The sequence below is a fragment of the Nestor notabilis genome, unplaced genomic scaffold (assembly GCF_000696875.1).
Source record: "Nestor notabilis isolate BGI_N333 unplaced genomic scaffold, ASM69687v1 scaffold1443, whole genome shotgun sequence".
Taxonomy (NCBI): Eukaryota; Metazoa; Chordata; class Aves; order Psittaciformes; family Psittacidae; genus Nestor; species Nestor notabilis.
Window position 1 is genome coordinate 2,679 of NW_009922288.1, and position 20,610 is coordinate 23,288.

The window sequence follows — 20,610 nt, forward strand, 5'->3', positions numbered from 1 at the left end:
AAAAGCTAATGTGCTAATGAACTACTGGTTATGCACTTTATAGATATATTCTAATTTGATAAGTAATAATTTTGTCTTCAGAAAGTGATATTTATTAAGAAGTTTAATTATAATTACACCCTCCCTTACTCAGTGAATTTCTGAACCACATAAACAGGAATGTGGTGACTTGGGTACCACTTTTCTTTGGAGGTGAAAGCAAGAAGAGTTTAGTTAAAATCTGAAATACAGAGTTGAAAGTATATCCTGTTTAGGGAAATCAGATAGAAATGACAGGAGGGTTTACACACTTGCAAATACTTGGTCAGCAGACATGAGTTAAGATCAGGACAAGCAAAGAAGCTTGTCCAGCACTTTGCATAGTTGGATCTGACTGGATCCATTTGTGGAGATGAAGTATAAATAGTAGCAGATACTAATGACTTCTTAACAGAGCCCTGGGTGCGTTTGACATGTGATACGTGCCTGCTTTTTTCCAAGTCATGGAATCATAGAGTAGTTAGGGTTGGACAGCACCTTAAGTCATTTAAAAGCAAAGTGGTTAAATTGACAAAAATAATTAATTCCTCATGAAATCCTAGAAAATGTGTGTAAAGAAAAGCGCCAGGAAATGCGTTGTAAGTGATGGATCCCTGAGTGATACTTCCACCCTACGTAAAATGGCTTGGGAAAAAACCACACAAAGGTAGCAGACAGGACACTGCATGGTCCAGCACTGTGGCATGTGCTCCCATCCAGATGAGGACACGTGTTCATGTTGTGCCGTTAGGAGGAAGGACTCTTACATTTATTTGGGGCATTAGGCAGGTGCTGCAAATTGGAGTGATGCTAGAAGGCATGAAAGCTTTTGGATGTGGACAAACTGCAGACCATGTATGCAGAAGCCATATCACCAGGGACCACATCTCTGGGCATCACCACAGTGACCGACAACAAAAATCTTCTGCGTTTGGAAAATGTTGTCTGGGCAACCAATTATATATATTAATAAATAAATAAATAATAAAGGCAGCACTAAAGAGGAACTGTCTCCTGTGCAAAAAAGAAATAGAACAAATATTTACAGAGGTTTCCTTTGTGAAAGAGGGGAAAAACTCTCGTCAGCACTTCAGAAATAAGCATGCGTGACCTCTTGAACCACGGCGGACAAAATCCTGTGTTCAGTAAGGTAACAACAGGCCTGGAGGCACTTGTGTAGCTATCAGCGACCAGACCATGAGTAATGGGAGCTCTCAAACCTCTCTCAAAGCACTACAATTTGTGTCACATGCTCTGAGAGCTTCGTCTCCAAAATAGCAAGTTTTCTTATGTAAATGGCTATGCAGAGGGACCACATGAGCTCAGGCAGTGCCCAAGCAGAGTCACGCTCCCTCATTTTCATCAGCAGATACCATCTGAGCTTCCCTGTGTCTGCAGACTTGTTCTAGTCAGTGCCCATTTCAGAACAAAATAAAATGTGTTAATTAAAGACAGAAAAGCTGAGAGCTAAAATTATGAAAACTGCTGCCTCAGCTCAATTTCTTCTAGTGCTTTGGAAGAAGCTTTCCAGTCTGGTGTGATTACACAAGGCTTTACAGAGTGCATCCTGACTCACACGGCTTAAAATAAAATGATGGGCTGATGGCTTCATAGAATGGGAAACCAGAGAAAACTGTTCCTTTTCCTGATGTTATAGAATGTGTCTGTGCAGTGTGAAGATAATGCCCAGAAAAAGGTATTCCTGGGACAAATTTGGATCGCTGTGTCATAACTACACAACCTTTTTGAGTTCTCGTGCCATGGTACCATCAGAGCTATGAAAACAGGTGAGGTGGCAGCTGAAAAGCAAAAGGAGTCTCTGACTGCTGGAAAACATTGTTTTTCCTGCTGGAAATACATGAGACAGATCTATCCCTGGGGAAGCCACTGTAATTTTAGTTTCATACATTCCATGGATACCCCAGAGATTCGTTTTACTGTCTCAGCTGACTAGCTCGGTATCGTAGGAGACACAGGCTTTCTGGATGTCTTGTGCCCAAAGTGAGCCTTTTAAATAGTGTTTGCTCAAACAGACCCTTCTCATATTCATTTACTTGAACTTTTTAAAAGGATGCTGGTAAACACACTGCTAATCAGTAGCCTGGTACAGTTACTGCTGAACACATGAAAGAGCAAAGAATAAATGTTAGGACATAAACCATGTCTGAATAAACTGAAAGAGGATAGATCTGGGTTAGATATCAGGAAGAAATTCTTCCCTGTGAGGGTGCTGAGGCGCTGGCACAGGGTGCCCAGAGAAGCTGTGGCTGCCCCATCCCTGGCAGTGTTCAAGGCCAGGTTGGACACAGGGGCTTGAAGCAACCTGCTCTAGTGGAAGGTGTCCCTGCCCGTGGCAGGGGTTGGAGCTGGATGGTCCAAAACATTCTATGGTTCTACGAAATACAGCTCTTAAATTTTAATTTCTTCTATCAGGGGAATCCGGAAAATGCTATCCTTTATGATTAAAATAATATCTACATTAGGTAAAGCTTCTTGGTCTTAAAGGTGCTTGCAGAATCAATACATTTGAGGTTATTCTTCATGTGTCCTGATTTAGCTACAGGTAGTGCCTTTGAGAAGATGCATTCTGCAATGGATAAAAATCGTGGAAGTCAACCCCAGAAACCCAGAGCAGGATTGAGACCCTAAGGAGAAAAGCACACAAGACAGAACACCAGCAACTTTTGATATCTAATGAACATCTGTAAAAGCTCGTTTGCATTATGTAGTGGCACTAGAAAACAAGTATTACTTCCTTTTCACTATGTGTCTGTACGGCAGCTGGGAGGAGTGGACAGACAATATAACCAAACCTCTTACCAACATAGCCAGGAGTCCCGCAGGCTGTGGACATCACATCTCCTTTACCCTCCATCTTTGACAGTCCAAAGTCACTGATCATGATTTTTGACTCTTCATCCTGGCTATAGTAAAGCAGGTTCTCGGGCTAGAAAAGAGAACAAGTAAAATGGGTTTTGAATATGTACATTCAGTAACAACATCTGTTGGCTTATGTGTTGCATTTAATAGAATCCTTAGTTACATCATACACTAACATAAATTGGTTCCCCTAAATCCTATAGACCTGCTCTTACAACTTATATGGAGATTCTCTTAAGACTTCTGTATGGCAACAAATGGAAGAAGCTGATTCCTTGGGCTTTGAGTAACTTTCCTGTGATAACAAATTTCACCTTTGGCATGTCAAGTAAGAACTAAGTTTTGTGCTTTACTTGTGAGGTGTCTGACATATTATTGTTTCATAATGATAAAACAGGATTCATTTGAAAGCAGGTAAATACAGTAAATCCAAGTAGTGTAATTAAATTGGTTTATACAGCACTTAAAAAAAAAGGAGAAGGAAAACACTAGGTATTAAAGAATACTTTTACCTTCTCCACTGGAAATAAACTGCTACGAGAGAGGAAATGCCTTTACAGTTAACAGACTTACAGCAAAGATGTTTTAGCTAAAGCCAATTAGGAAAAAATGCTACAGCACCAAGTACAGTAACTTGTTTATGCTGAGAGAAAACAAGACTCACGCCACAAAGCCCTGTGACTTTATACCAGTGTCAGGCAGGTTGGAGAGCCCAACCAGCCTCCATTTGCAACACCATAGTCCTCCATCTGTAATGCTACTGCTACACTAGGTGTTGTGAGAGCACACTTCTCCTACTTAATATCCAGGCTCACAAAAAGGGCCAGCATCTGTGGCACTCTGACAGCCTGGTGTTAACGGGGTGCCATTGCATCGCTCAGACCTTGGGGTCTTCATCATCGAAGTGATGGATACCCAATGTTTCAACATAACCCTGGTGTAGAATTTTGCCCAGAAGCTGGTAAAAATGCATACTGGCATGCAACACATTTTGTCTAGCAGCCTGCTGTGTGCTCCAGCTGCAGTCATACAGCATCATCAACTCCTTGGGACACATCCAAGCTTGGATTTGTAAGGAGGAACAATGGCAGTGCAACAGCACCAGCATCTGTCTTCCCTCCTCTATCGCCACAACCTCCTGCTCTGTGAAAAGGGGAAACAAAGAAGTGCTGGGGTTGACATTGCCCCTATTCTACTCTGAGGTTCCCGTTCAGCTTCAAGTGGAGGTTAAAGCACTCTCTGGCTCCCCAGCCCCTGCATGATGAACCCACGTAGTGATGGCTTTATCCATGGGACACAATGGCCATGAGAGGACCTGCACCCACAGCTGTGAGCTAGCTGGGACTGAGGATAACAGGGAAACAATCCTGTTCATAAAAATAATTATGAAGTTCTACCATTTATGTTTCTTTTTCATGATACCTCCTAAGTTCAGTGCTTTAACTGGCTCTTATAATGCTGACACTTTTTTCAGGCACCACATGAATCAGTTTTATTCCATTGTCTGCCTTTGGTTGAAGTTACTCCTGACTTATGCTAGTGCATTTCTGACCTGCTGAGGGGTTGGTGGAGCTGGTGTTAAGGGAAAGACAATTAGTTCCCAACAATTTTTGCTAACTCACCTCAGGTTCCCACCTATTCATATATAGTAAGGCTAAGAAACCTACCCATTAAAAATCTGTTTAAAACTACTTTAAAAACCCTCTGGTCCTTCCAGCTCGTTAATTCAAACAGCATTAATGAAGTGGCTCTGTACCAAGAGGAGCTGCTTGAACCTTTCAGTCATTTTGTACATCCTGCACTTCCCTGGACCTCAACTGCTTCCATCTCTTGTTATCTGCTGCTGTGTTACTTAGATTAGAGACTTGGGAGCCCAGATCTGCTCTTCCCAGCTACAGCAAGTACTATTCTGGTATCTGAATAACACATAATTACAATAAATAATTGTTACAGATGTTTCATGGGTTGTATTTTTATAGAGTGGATTCTTTCCCAGAATTTCATTTTAGGGATCACGATTTGAAACTTATGCTTATCTTGGTATTTTTTCCCTATTTTTGCCATCACAGTATGTTTGTGCTAACAGAAATTCTCCGCAGGTGTTCCTCATATACCATATTTTATGAGCCATTTTAAGAACTGATAAGATACTGACAAAGACTTGAGAACAAAAGAAAGAGAGAGAACAAAAGCTAGTCTTTGCCCCAAAATATCCCTGGAGAAGGTTGGTTTGATCTAAATTCAGCATGTCCTTACATAAATTCTGAAAGTAATTTGTGGATAAGTCCATTTCCCAATTACCAGACCTCATATTTTATTATAGGAACTTTTTAGTAAGATTAATCTGTTTTAAAGTGAGAGCTACAGCTTCCCTCTAAATTACAAAAGTAGGAATGCTATTAAGAGCTTGTACAACAGAATATCTGAAGGCCACAGTGTCAACATCCAAGGAAATTCTTGTTTGGAACATCCCTCCATAACACAACTAGAGGTTATTTCATTCACTGAATTGTTCATTTCTGGCAGTAAATCTTGGTAGAATTAAACAGCTCAGGAACTGAACCCACAGTTTTTGTCTGACATTTGTATCTTTTTCTAATGTCTTCTGCTAATTTATCATTTAAGATACTAAAGATGGGGAGGCTTAGCTGTGTGTTGTGAAATCCGAGCCTTTTTGTTTATCTTAATGACAATTTAAGAAAGAAACAATACAGAAATAATGTTTTTATTTGGGTTGGGTTTTTTTGATGTGATAACATGGTACAGCTGAAAGGAAAATTATCTAAAAATCGCATTGACACACACTGTTCCTTAGAAGAATCCTTGCTGTTAACAGTGTCTTCAAAAACACTGGTGTCCAAATAGCACAATAGGAAATTATTCAACTTTCCCACACTGCTTATTGTTACTAATTATTTTTAAGTAAAAGTAAATATAGCCCAGCAGATCTGCAAGATATTTTACAGCAGTAAACACATCCCAGCTGAGTTTCCTTGCCTTAATGTAACATCGCAAGTCTTAATGAATGACTTCTTCCCCACACCCATCTGTGCAGAACTCCCATTGTAACAGCATTGATTGCAAAGTCCTCATTAAAACCAATTACATGGGGAGGCTTCAGAGCATCCCTCTTACTGCAAAACCTTCCTGAAACAGCCAGTCCCAGGGGAGGCTGGACTTAATGTCTTAGACTCATGTAATTATACAACCTTCATCAACACTTCCCGGAGGACTGAGTCATGCTGTGGTCTTACCTTGAGGTCCCTGTGCACAATGCCCATTCGGTGCAGGTAGTAGACAGCATCCAGGACCTGCCGGATCAGGGTGCTGGCATCCTTCTCAGTGTAGAACCCTTTCTCGACAATGCGGTCAAAAAGCTCACCCCCAGACACTCTGGAAAACATGATGGGATGCAGAAGGGTGAGGATATGCTTTGCCATGTGCTTTCTACCTTGCCAAAGGGTGGTCAAGGCCATGCACTGGCTACAGGTAGCCTGAGCACACATCTGTCTGGAGCTCTGGGTGCTCCCCACTGTCCCAACAAGCATTTGGTTTTGGTTTTCTGATGGTCCAAGGACTGGTCACGCTATAATGGAAAATAAAATCCACTGCACACCAGAGAGTGGTCAAAGACTCACTAGCACTTGAAGAGGGAAATCACAACTCTATCCTAGCAAGAGCCAGTGGAGCACACACTCGTTCCTACACTGTATAGGTGAATTTAGTCTGCCCTTCCCACTGGTGCTGGCCCATGGAGGTTGTAAGGCTCCCTACTTGTATGATCCCTTGGGGTTCACTTTTCACTCCAGCGATCAAGGCTTGGGTTTTGTCCTGGAGAAAGGCCAGGCTGGATGGGGCTTGGAGCAACCTGGTCTAGTTAAAGATGTCCCTGCTCATTGCAGGAGGGTTGGAACTGGATAAGCTTTAAAGTCCCTTCCAACCCAAACCATTCTATGATTCTCCTTTTCCCCTTTTCACTGGTGAATGAAATGCATACAGTAGTTGCTGCCAGTACCTACAGAGCATTAGTTTATTAAAGGATTCTGCTTCTCTGGCAATTTTAAATGCTCTCAGAGGTGCCCTCCCTTTACTCTTACAACTATGTTCATTTATCAGCAGCCACAAACTCTTTAGGCAGAGCACAGCCTCTGCCCGGCACCGGTAACAGACAGTTATTGATGAGGGAGTGCAGATTATCAGTGCAATTAATCACCAGATGACACAAATGGGGAAAGGATTCCACAAGTCAAAAGAGGAAAGAAAATAAAACCTTGGCATCCCACTATTTAATGTCTGCTATATTACACTTTTCCTCTGCCCTGCTAGAAACAACACATTCTAAACCCAATCTTAAATAAAGAATGGACACATTAAAACTCCCTGGAGGAGTATCTGGGGAAACAAAAGAGGAAAGAAATGTCTGAGTAATTGAAATAATAAAACTGTCAGCAAAAACCTGCCCTACTAGGATAAATAAAAGATTTCCATTTTAACAAGCAAAACCTATTAAAAAATAAAACGTATGTGATACGGTTTTTTTCCAGCAATTGCACCAGTTAGCATATCATAAATAGCACAGTAAAACTTTCTTTAAAAACAAACCTCATAAAGGGAAAATAATAAATGATTACAGTCATTAAATACATATGGACTGGGACCTTGCAATTATATGAACACTGGGTAATTCAGCTACTCCAAGAAATAATCTGCTTGAATAATGACATGAAGTCACTTCCTAGGGAAGTTTGGAGCCTGAATGGCAGAGAAGGCTACAGCTGAAAATGAACACATTCAACTTTGAAAATTAAAAACAACCTTGCAAGAAGAAATAATAAACCAGATAATCCTCCTATTAAGTGCTAGGCAAACAAACCAAACAGCTTGCTGAAATATTGGCATTAAATTGAATTTCTGCAGTAAAGGCAAGTTCAGTCAGGGTCTGAAGTCCACCCAGGAGACCCCAGGCCATACCAGCAGCTCTTAGGGATTGCTTTTTGCTGCTGGCAGAGAGAGGCTGGAGCAGAACCAGCGGGATGATAGTGGGGCAAGAGAAAGCCCCTGGTACCATGTTGAACTGGAGAGCCTGTGACTTATGGCACAGTGGGGAAGGAAGCATGGCAGGTAGAAGCTACACAGGCAGAAGTTCCATCACATAACAACCTGCTCCGAGATGAACATTGCACAGAAAAACTTGAATTAGAACCCTTTATTCCCTAGCTTCTCACAACAGGAGTTGTATTTCTCACAGGTATGTATATACACAGGGTATTCCTCCAAGCCCGTCTCTGCCCTTCACCCTCTGCCCAACCCATCGCGTGCCTTGCCAAGGACAAAGGCAACAGACACAAACTCTGCCTCGCCATTCACTGTAGGCAGATACAGTTTTATTGAATCTGGCTCCTATTAGCTGACTGCCTTTATGCTTCCCCTGCAGCCCTTTTGTTTCCCATGGATTGATTGCACTGAAAATGGAGCCCACGCAGTCATTAATATGACTGAATACAGCACATTCCCCATGAAAATGCAGTGCGTGCTGCTTTGCAGTTTCATACAGTTACTTTTGTTGTATTGAAGAGATGCACTGCTTTAGTAGATACTGATTTACATCACATGCTTTCCTGCACAGGACTCCTTCAATGTTTGCAGAATACACTTCCACAAATTACTTCTCATTAAAATGACAGAATTTCCCCCCATGCCCGCTCACATACCCCTTAAGCCTCATTCTTTAATCGAAAGCTTTTCTTAGTCAAATTTAGTCCCGTGGATCTACTGTACCCAGGCTCAATCTGTTTATAATTTTATTTCAACACATGGAAAATATCTGCAACCTCTTAAATGATGCATTGCAAACCAGAGCTTAATCCAAGGACTCAGGAGGAACAGCCGGTCAGTTTGCAGCCACTTGCTTATTCAGATTGACAACAGAATCCCAGGTACACGCAGAGAGTTGAGGATCCTGTGCTCCTATTTATTCATGTGGTGACTCTGTGTTGTGGTACATCGGATTTGCACTGCATGTTTGTGGTCACCTATAGAGTCTCTCTGCTGTGGGCAAGAGTCATGGCTGGGGTCACCTCCCAGGGATGCTCTGCAACTCAGCACCCAAGGCCACGGCTACTTTCCATATGGAGTTTATGTCCATATGGCTTTTCTCCTCCAAAATAGGGTTAACTCAACCGTAATGTCATTGGGAATGCTGCTCCCTGTATGGTGCCCAAGGACTGACGTAAATCAGTGCTGTTCCACGAGCAAAACAGTGAAGGCAGCTGTGGGAGAGCATTTGAGCTCTAAACTCACAGTGATGCAGCCTGCTTGTGTAAAGCTGGTCTTGGTCCCAGCCTTCTCTACCCTGCTGAGACAGGACTTGGCATCCTGCTCTGAGCAGACCTGGGCACTCACAAAGCAATTTGTTTGTTTCAATCTTTATTATTATGGGATTATTATTTTTTTTTAATGGCAGCACCAGCTTTGCCCTCTTTATGGCAATTGTGAGCAGTGAACAGGAGGCAGAGTTGAAACTTCAGTCAGTAAGAGCAGAATTAGGTCTTTGTCTTAAAGAAATTTAAGACGACATTTTCTGACCATTAAGAGAGAGTAGGAGGAATTTCTCATTAGTGGAAGAGGACTGCTCCTGTCTTGCAGCTGGCACTGGCTCATAGGGCTGGACACACTGCCCCAAACAACAGCACAAGGAACCTTTTTCCCTGCTGATTTAAGTCTTGGTTCCCGGCAAAGGAAAAGTCAAAGGAGGAGTAGCCAAGTGCAGTTACTTGAAAAGCATTTAGCCCTGGGAACAGCTCAAGTGTCATGCCATGATCCTGAGAGGCATTTGCCCTGCCCAGGGGCTCAGAGCTGGGTAAAAATGAGCAAAGCAGCCGCAGCTGCATCTTCTGTATGGATGCCTGATGGGATCGCCTGCAATGTGTGCATGGCTCCATCACTTGGCCATTTCTCGGCCACCAAACTGGCTCTCCCCTGCTACACCAAGCAGCATAGGGAAAGCCCAGCACCTGGAGGAGCTGAGCTGGATCAGATAGTATAAAAGGACTCTCAAAGAGCTTATAATCCTCATTACAGGCAAAGAAGAGGTCACTCTAACTGTGTCCTAATCATTATTAAGGCTAAGTTCAAGGGTTGTGTCAGTCCTTGTCACTACAGTTTCTATATTTTTGCAATTTTTAGTTTACGGACAAAACTCGGGAGAGATGAGGAAATATTTCAGCATTAGTATTACACCTTTCCTTTACATTAACCCATTTCCCCATCAAGTTCATCAGGAAAGAGCCAAACTGACAGAACAACCCCTACTGCAGGTATGGAGAAAGGACATGATCAATCTTTTCCTGACGGGACCAATTTCTTTGCAGTACCACCAGGAAAGCAGAACATGCAGTTTCAGAGGCACACTTTGATGAAAGATGAGCACCAAACAAGAACTCCCTTGTAATTTAAGGCTCCTAAACTCATAAACACAAATCAAGAGCCAGTCTCTCTGGATTTCTGATGTTTTTGCCTAAGGCGTGAAACTTGCACCCACATATTGCAGGTCACTACCAGGTACCTGTCAAACCATCACCACAGTGGGGCTGCCTGGCAGGGAATACCCCTACATATGTTAGCCTTCAGGTAAATAAATACATGAATAAAAGAACAAATAAATGCTGGAATTAAAAAGATGTTAGTCATGTATTGATATTAATGTATTCATGTTACCTTTTTTTTCTTGTTAGTACCACCTGTGTGTACAGAATATATTCACCCCTGTGTCTCCCACTGGTATCAAGTGTTGGAACCTTTCTGCTTGTTTTAGAACCTTGAAAAACAACACCCTCTGAATTATCATTTTGACTTCTTTGCCATTTGGCAAAACACTGATGTTTTCCCTTTCTGTCTCTTTTGGAGTACAGGCTGGAATTGCTCTGGATTGTTTACTGCTTGACAGTTTAACTGCTTTTTATCAGAAGTCTTATTGATGAACTCATCAGTGATGGATTTAGGCAAAGAATCCCATCAAAGGTATCCAGAGCTTGCAGGCTTTTGCCTCCAGAAGTGCGTGAAGAAGTTCACCAGATGCTTCACTGCAGTGCAAGCCATCATCCAGCCTCCACTGGATAAGCCATCAAAGCACCACCATGTTGGGTTAGAAGAATCAGCACGGAAAGGCAGAGATGTCTCCAGAGACACACCAGTACTGTTAAAACCTGCAGATTAGGGATGCCTAATGAAAAGAGGGCTGATTTCAGACATTTGGTGCAGGAGGCATCCCCGGCCAATATGAAAAATAAATTGAATATGAGCATTACCCTACAACTGTGAACAGGTTCTGATCAGAAGGTACACGTTCACAGTTTCCTACAATATAAGTCAGAAAAACCACATAACTCAGCCACTGGGGCATAAAGCTGTAAGTATGAGGAAAGAAAGACTGAATGGACCATTCATGGGAAGTTCTGGCTTTGAGTATTACTTCTCTCTAATGAAGCAATTAATATTAATACAAATATCTCAATATTTTAAATGTATTTTGTTTTTAAGGGGGGGCTTTTTTGTTTGGCTTTAGACTTCCTCTTCATTCTGCATGAGAACCAGAAAGCAAATCTGGCCAGCTCTCTGCTCAAAAGGAAAGAGAAACTGGCTGCCCTCATCTCACTGCTCAAACAACGGAACACATAAAAAGAAAATGAGTAAACAGATTAATAGATTTTAGACCCAGAAAGGAACATTATGATTATTCAGCCTGACCACTTGCAAATAGAAGTACGTGATTAAAATTCTCCTTGTGCCAATAATCTAAGGTGTTAATCAGTCAGGGACAGATATTGCTACAGAAATACTGCATATCCTACAGAGACTTTCCTTATTCAGTATACATCTCAGCAAACTGCACTGGCTTTTTCATTTGCAGCACATCATAAAATACACAGCTTGGACAAGGCAAGGACTTTCCTTGTTATTATAGCTTTAAATCACCCACTTTTAAATCCGATGGTAACATAAAGCTCCAAGGCACCAAAGAAAGAAAGCAGTATTAATTTTGGCTTACTTTTCTAGAACACAAGCGTGTGCCTGTGATAGAGAGGGATGGATGGGTGTTAGCACACGCTCCTTTGATAGTGCTGTTCAATGGCATATTCCTTTGGGATTTATTCTGGGGGGGCTGATGATTCCTCAGCCCTTCATCACCACTGTGATGGTGGCTCCACCAGAGCGACACTCCCCAACCTGAGGGGTTGTTTTGGAAAAGTTAGGGCAAAAATGCTGTGGTCATCTCTCAGAACCAAATTGGGCAAACCAGAACAGCTCCTTCCCTGCACCAGAAGTGCCATATGACGTTTGCTGAGCAGCTGTAATGATGCTGTGCTTTGGTGAACAGACCTCTGTTTCCACTAGGACTAGACCTTTAAGTCTCTGGAAAGCTCAGCTCAGGGATGTAATGTAGTTTGGCAGTTAAAATCTTTGGAGACCACATTGTCCTTCACAGAATCCCTACTGCGGAGGTCTTTCATGGTCCATGATTTTCTTAGTTTGATGCTGTCTTGTTTTATTCCAAATTTTATTCCATATTCAAATATCTGATATTGTATTCAAAATTTCCCCTGGTTCCATCAGCTATAAATAGGGTGGCAGAACTAATATCAACAAAATGACAAAGGGCATGAGGTTCTTAAGCCTTTTGTGACTAAATATTACTGACTGACAGCTTATGACAGCCCTTCAAATGCCAGCAGCCCATTTGCGTCCATCTATGCTTGTTCTCCCAGGCAGCCATGTGTGGAGGAGACCTAGGACCTGTCAGCTACCACAACACTCCCACAGTGCTGCCATCACTATTTATGAGGCACGTATCTACAGTAAAGTAACCTGCACTGATAACCCACCATGCAATCAAATCCTAAGGAATACTGTATCAAACTTTCACATCTCTAGCGCTCTGCTGAGGTCTATAAACACAATGATGGGCAGAAGACGAGCACATCTTTTCCATTCTTCTGAGCTCTTATAGTTTGATTGGCACCTCCACAGGAGCCAAGGAATCATTGAGTATTAGCAGTGTGATCACATTCAAGTGTGCTCCTTGCCATTTAAAAAGAGACCTAAGGAGTGTGGTAAAAACAGAGGAAAAGGTTACCCAGAAAAGCTGTGGCTGCCCCATCCCTGACAGTGTTCAAGGCCAGATTGGACAAGGCTCTGAGAAAGCTGGTCTAGTGGAAGGTGTCCCTGCCTGCGGCAGGGGGTTGGAACTGGATGAGCTTTAAGGTCCCTTCTAACCCAAACCATTCTCTGATTCTATAACATATATATTGGCTATTCAGCCTGTTTTTCTTCATTGCTTTGCATCAAATGAAAAGGCAATGCTGGAGCTCAGCAGTGGTGTCTTTCAACTGTGCCAACCATGTCAGTCAACAGTTTGATGTCACCACATGTGAATCAATCCATACAATGGATTCACCACAGGTTTCACTGTGAAAAAAAGATCATTAAAAAAAGTAATTAAAATATGCACAGTATGCATTTATCAACTCAAAGTTTAATTTTAAAGAAGCAATTGCTCTCTGATTTATTAATTTCCTTATTTCAGATGTCAGCAAAATCAGTGCAACCACTCTTGCTCATTGTATATATAGAAATATACATATTTAAATATATATATTTAAATATATGTGATTTTGTTGCCTCAACCTTTCTCACTTTGCTTCGAGAAAACAGAAAAGTAGAGCTCTGTAGGCAAGCCACCACACAAAATACATTTTCCAGTATCTGAAGGCTGGAACAATGTATTTCCTAACTGCTGTCATATTCCTCCAGCTCTCCATAAAATAAGTGGATAGTTAAAATCTGGAGGAGATTCCTCACCTGACAGCAATTTAAAAGTAGGTCATATTTTGGGACTAATAGGCTGGGTTTGTTTTCCTTATGACTTGTTTTCCAATGGAAACCAACCTCAATGTCCTGCCAGCATTAAGTAGGAAGAACAGATCTAAAAATAATGAGAACCAATGTAATCGAAGGCAGAGTCTGTAAATTAGCAATGTATAGTAAACAACTATGAAATATAAGATAAATGCAGCACTAAGAATTGATCTAAATATCACAAAGGAATACAGAAAAGTATAGTAAATTCAGTCTCAGCTGGAACTTAAACAGCCCAGTTTTTCTGTGAATAACACTTAACAGAAATCTGCTGTTGTGTGCATATTCCTTTTTCTCAGTCTGATTTCCACATGCTTTCTCACAAGTTTGCAGGCAGATGTCATCATGGAAATAGCCAGTGTTAAGATAATAATGAGTAACACTTGCCTCAGTGCAGAAAGAGCTCTGAAGTTACAACTATACATATATTTAAAAAGCCACTAATGTGCTCTTCAACTTTTGAGAAACTTGCAGAGAATTGATAAAGAGAAAACAAAATTCTAGTTGCTTGTAATGAAATATTCCTTAAGTAACTGAAGTAAATACAAAGAAAAGCCCATTTCATGGTACATGCACAATTTTACAATATAAAAAATCTATAAAAATGAGGAAATAAGTATTGGAGTTATCAAGACAGTTCCCTGAAATGCTTCGTGGCCATGAAAAATCAATCAGAAGGTTTGGGAGAAAACTGAGTGCAAAGGAGAAAATAATGTCCCCCTAAACATCCACGGTACACTCACAACTTCAACATTCTCGACAAAGTTCATCTCACCCAATCTTGCAAGTCTACAGAATAAGCACCTGTATGAGAGTTACCACCCACATCTTGTTCGGGCAACACAAGGAAGGAAGCATTTCTATGGTATGATGCTGCTCAGGGCACATTTCAGGGTGTGAGGAATATAAACATCCATTTCTGTGTTCATTCAGACAAATCCCAACTTGATGATCTGAAGACACTTTGGCCAAAAGTCAAACTTGGGAAGTGGAGAGCTTCTCTCCACTGGGAGGGCCAGAGAGCTTCTCCATGAAAAGAGATCACACTTACAAGTAAAAGAGATGACAGAGGAGACACGAAAGCACTCTACAAAGTCATGAAAAGGATGGAGCATGGAAAGAGAAATATAAAGAATTATTTCACGCCACAGATGAGAAATGTGGAAATAGCAGGTGGTGGATTTAAAACAAAAGCCGGATTTAAAACAAAAGCAATCTTGGAACAGCGGAGTCTTTGGTACTACCCAATGAAATGGTGCTCATGTTCTTATGTTTGTGCTCATCAAATTAATTACTGAATTACTCACTCAACTCTGGTCTGAATGTGCATACCTATAGTAAGGGAGTGTTTTGATTCATTCACTTAAAATCAAATATGACAGATTCACAGATTTTAAAGCCAGTATGATAATCTAATCTGACCCCAGACAAAACAAAGACTGTACAATTTTTGCCTCAGATCCATAGCTCCCGGCTGGGCAAAAGACTATCGCTTAGTAGTGTAGCCAGGCTTGACTTAGAAGATACCACTAATCCCTTGTCTGCTTTGTCCGGTGGTTAATTACACACACTGACTAATTAAATTGAGGTTTTTTCCAGTGATAATTTCTGACGTCCTGTCATTGGATCCCTTTCAACACCACCTGCAGGCTCTTTAGCTATATTAAAGCAACCTTACTCTTTTTAGGTTTTGGTAACTTCGTTTTTCCTGCTTCTATCTGCTATTTCTCTCTCTCAAATAAAAATGATATTCACAGCCTCTGTTAAGAGCTAACTAGAAGCTGAGTGCATATAGAGTGATGCCCATTTCCAGGTTTCCATTTGGAAACTTAAATTAACATGTTAAGTATCTTCACTCACCTCTGCACCAGTAATGATCTGGCCAATCCTGGACAGGAAACAGACCAGTGCTAAGTATCTGAATTACAATACTGAATCAAACATATTAGATTATATAGAATATGGAGTTTCCAATTACCACTCTCTTCTGAACATCATGTGTTCACTCTGCTACATCTGATGATTCTTACCATCATCTTACCATCATGTGCATGACGCCTGTGAGTAGACATGATTCATGATGCTGCTTGTGCACTGCTGACAGGCCAGCAACAGCACTCCCAGCTAAAACTTTGTGTTTATTTGCAGATCACCAGCTGCCTTCTCCTGTTAGCAACAGCTCATTTCCAAGCTGTGCCCTCTGCACAGATAAGGCACGACAGGGACTGGGAGGACCCTCTGATTTATTGTGGTTTGGCTGGAGGGTGGCAGCACAGATATTCTCTCACGGCCTTGAGGGAAGATTTATGATGTACAAAAGGCATCTAGTCCTAATTCCTGATATTCTCCAAACCCCCAGAAGTTGGGCATGTGAAGCACCAAGGCTCATGGGATTTTTGCTCTTCAACTACTGTGGGATGAGCTTCTCAAGGAGATGCTGTCCATGGCATCCCCGAGATGGGAAGAATGGGGAGCCATCAGCAGCCAATGAAGTGACCAGGCAAAACTCATCAGCAGAAAGGATGGCCTCCAAAAATGCTGGGAAGCCATGAGTGAAACCAGCTGGGCATGGAGAGAGTAGAAAGAGCAATCCTGATGACACCCTGTGCTTGCTCAGTCCATGTTGGCTGTCCAACACTAAAATCAGGTACCACAGCCACACATTTACTGGTTCCAGTCTATGCTATAGCTGAATTTACTGCCTTTTGAAAGAAAAAACCCACCCTTCCTGGAGGGAAAGTATTTGCTAAAAGATGCAGTAGGAGCATAGTACAGAGAAGAGAAAGTTTCCAGAATGTCCTACATAAAACAAATGTGCCCTGGGGTTTATTACAATAATTCTTCAATTATAGACTTACTGGTGGCTGAGTTAGCCCAGGCTATTGAGATGTTTCTAATGGAAATTATCAATTCATCACGGAGATGACTTCCAAGAATCTAATCACACAGATGAAAACAGACACATGTTCACGCTAATAATGAGGACTCCAGCGAAAGAGGGAAGATTTTATGCATCTGTTATTTTTAAAGGTAGCTATTTGCTCCTGTGTGTTAAAAAACCAGGCTGGCCGACTGCCAGGCATTCTGGTTTTCACTGGGACTGACCCATGGCCTTGGGAGAGATTTTAAATACCCACTCATACATTATTTCTCCAAGGCTGCTGTCTATTCTAGCACTTTATGCGGTTGCCTTGACACAGAATACCAAAGTCTGCAGCTAATTCTTCGTTAATCAACCCGAATAGCTCCATGGGAATTTTATTTTCAAGGCAGAAGAGCAAATCAATGCCAACAAGCAAATGCTTACAGTTCATGCTCAGTATTTTATGAGTTTGTGTTACCATCGCTGTGTCTATTTCTGTCATCTTTTAATAGGTGAATTAGTGACAAACCATAAAAGCTGGTGTTTGAAAAAAGCAAACCCATGATTGATACAACAAATAATCAAAGTTAGCTGGAACAATGGAGAAAGGATGAACCAGATTGTGTCAGATGTTGTAATCTGTGGGAGCTACATCCAGCACCAAAAGCCCAGTACAGCACAGTTCAAAGACTCTTCTCCATCTCACAGCAAACTCCTTGGTCATGTTCTCAAAGTAGGACCATCAGTGTGTGGATGGTGGTGGTGCTGGGGCAGGGCACAGTGACACTCCTGTCCATCTCACAAAAATCCCTCTCCCAGCAGTGGCACCCCAAAGGCAGCTCCTGGGAAGCACCACCCCAAAGCAGAGTGGGCAAAGAGTGAGGACATGGTCCTCATCTCCCTCAAGCCAAAGCATCCAACAGGACTATCCAGAAGCCTCAACACAAACTTGCTGCTTCCTACAATTTGCCATGTGCTGTGCACAGTTATTCCTTGAGCTCTACCTCCTGGGGGCCATAAGGGATGTAATTCCCCCATGCTTCGCATTTCATATTTAAACTGCCCTATAAACCCCCATTCATGAGCAAGTCCCAAGAAACAGCACAAATACAAGCTGTAAAACTGCATTAGCTTCAGATTACAGCCACTGAACTGCTCCTTACAGCTCAGCCTGGCTGCTTTTGGGGAGGCCCCTGGCAGGAGATCACCACAAGAGCATGCTTTCTGCCAGGCACGCTGGTGTAAGCCAGCACACATGGTTTGGGACCTTATCCCACTCCTGGGGGATGCAAAGAGTTGTGCTGAGTTGGTCTGAAATGCCACCATAACAGCTCAGTACATCCCATAGGGAACCCCTGGCATTACCATTTAATTGCTGTCTACTTAATTTGGCCAGTATAGAACCTAGTAAGATCATGGACATTCCTGCAAAACGCAACTTCATGGATTCAGCTATGATTGAAAAAACTATGTTTTAGTCTTCCTTTTACATTTTATAGGGATACTACTAATTGCCAGTCCTGGCTCCTCAGCATCTGTTTCGTATGTTTGTTTGAGTTATGCGAAAACTAAAACTCCTCCTCCATCCCAAACCAAAACTAATGATTAGATCAAACCCAAACAATAATCTAGTAAATGTAAGCCTCACCGTACTCCTAAGCTGCGTGATTTATACACCAAGGATAGCAGGGAGTTTAGAAAACAGCCAGACACTTCAGATTTTTGCTAATATGGTAGTCAAAACACATTGCAAAAACTCATGGACAGAAATGAAACACAGACTTTGGCTACAGGGCTCACAAGCCCTGCTCAGACATTCCAAGTGTCCTGCATTTGGCAATAGCATCTGACGAGCAATGGGCAAATACCAAGTGGGACAGACCTGGACATGCCAGTGGTGCTGCACTGATTACAGCAGGAAGGATTTCACTCAAATGGAGTTAATTTGGGGTTTGACAGGGAAGCAAGGCCACAATCACCTAAGATTCACAAAGCACTTGGCAAGGTAATGATGCAATTTGTATAGCAGAGCAATTTGCTTGAAGTGACTTTTATTCTGGCTCAGACCTTATCTACAGAAAACTTATCTATAGTAGCTACTCCAGTCACTATGCAGTATAGAGGAGATCTGAGCAGCACAGAGCCTGCCCAATGCACTTAGCTGAAGAATGCCCTATTTTAGCTTTTAAAGAGTCTGTGCCTTGTATGTGCATATAACACCAGACAGCTTTTGTAGGATCCCTGCATTTGGCAAGCAGTTGCCTCCCAGCACCTCGGAGTCTGCACGCTGATGCACAAGTATTAGGGCAAAATTATCTGAGCAACTGGTTATCTGCATGGGAGTGATTCTGAGATTTGAAAATAGAGGAAATGGTATTAAAACTCAGTGCCCTCCACCCAGGCACTGCCAGGGAGGCATCGAGTCTCCCTAAGCCAATGCATTCAAGTCAGTAAACTGCTATTATGCTGGTCCAAAGGAAGAGACCAAAGAGAAGTGCTAAGAGAGTAAATATCCACAGCTAGGTAGTCTGACCTCTTTCAGACCTGATGAGGCTATCCTTGGTTGCCTGCATACGAAGCAAGGTTTCATTAACACCAACCATGGTAAAGACATTAATAAGAAATTAATATTACTGCAGTAATTACGTATGATACAAGTGCTACCACATAACCCCATAATTCTCCCCAGGACCCTTGTGTCAGTGTGTGTTAGGGAGGTGTGAGACATGCGGGATCATTGCACTCCCTTGCAAACACAAAAGCATGGCCAAGGCAAGAGCTCCAGCTGTGGGGAGCTGTGTTTAACCTTTGCCAGAGATTTCCTCTGCAGCCTTGGGCAAGTCACTGAAGGGTGAATCTCAAAAGGGACCTAAGTCCCTTGGGAGGGAATTGGGGATCTATGATCAAATTTATGGTTCAGATAACCCATTATTGCTGCTGCCAAGAGGTCAAGACTCTCCATGCAGCCAACTGCCAGCAGGAAAGTTCCCAGGATGTGGGACACAAACTCCACTCTCCACTCCAGCTGGAAGAGAGAAGAGGGGGATTCAAGTCAATAGCTCCAACTCTTGGAAAGTACCCTAAACCACAGAGTGTTTTCCACACATCCTTCTGAAAATGTTCCACCTCTCAGAAAATAACTCAAGGCTCCCTCAGCGCCAAAACACTTACTCAGCACCGTGACTGCCTTATGGATGCTAATGTCATGGAGCAGGAAAGGGGTCTATTAAAATGAACGCCAGTTGTTCCCTTAACCTTTGGAGGGGGACAGATTCATCCCTTCAAGAAATATGTTCATCCTGCTTTCACTAGATGGTAATCTTAGCCCATGTCTTCCATAATTAACTGGAAAATCACCAAGCCGAGTTTGTCTGCCTCTCCAGCAGGCAACCAGGTATATTTATGCAGTGGAAGAAGCCATTCACTTTAGCTGTTTGTTACAGACCAGTATGGAAAACAGATTTCACACTGATGATTTATAAAGTGCTTTGAGACAGCTCTTAAATAATGAGTTATAACCAGGTACGAACATCCAAAGCCACTGCTGAAAACGCTCTCTTGCTCTTGCTGTGTTACTTATGCTGCTCCGGCTTGAAGAACTCAGCTCCCTGGTCCAGCTCCTCAGCCCAGCACCAGGACTGACCCGTCTCAGCACCACAGATGTCTGTTTTCTATTTGGCTGTGGTATTCCCTGTGCAATATTAAAATGTCATCAATTCAGTTTAACAGGCCAAGTAAAGGCCTTAGTCAACCATTTAACAGCTAAGTAAAACATATGGCAAATGCATATCAGTCCAGGGACTGCATTAAAAGTTTAAGGGTTCAATTAAGAGGAATCTTGCCGGTGTGTTCTCAGGAGGTTAGGAAAACAGAAATGCCAAATGTTTCCCCCTGCTTGTAGCTGTTAAGCACCAGGCTGAAACCACTTGTTAAAG

At 42.2% G+C, this 20,610-nt stretch overlaps 1 protein-coding gene across 1 annotated transcript in view; it reads right to left on the reverse strand.

The window, feature by feature from the left end:
- Positions 1–2,838: 2,838 nt before the first annotated feature.
- Positions 2,839–20,610, reverse strand: part of LOC104403412 (calcium/calmodulin-dependent protein kinase type 1D) — a gene marked incomplete at both ends in the record, with an annotated part of 82,787 nt that continues 65,015 nt past the window's right edge. Inside the window, 2 exons of the mRNA XM_010011544.1 lie at positions 2,839–2,965; positions 6,153–6,291. Of these exons, the coding sequence (XP_010009846.1) occupies positions 2,839–2,965; positions 6,153–6,291 (266 nt within the window). The remainder of the gene's footprint in view (positions 2,966–6,152; positions 6,292–20,610) is intronic.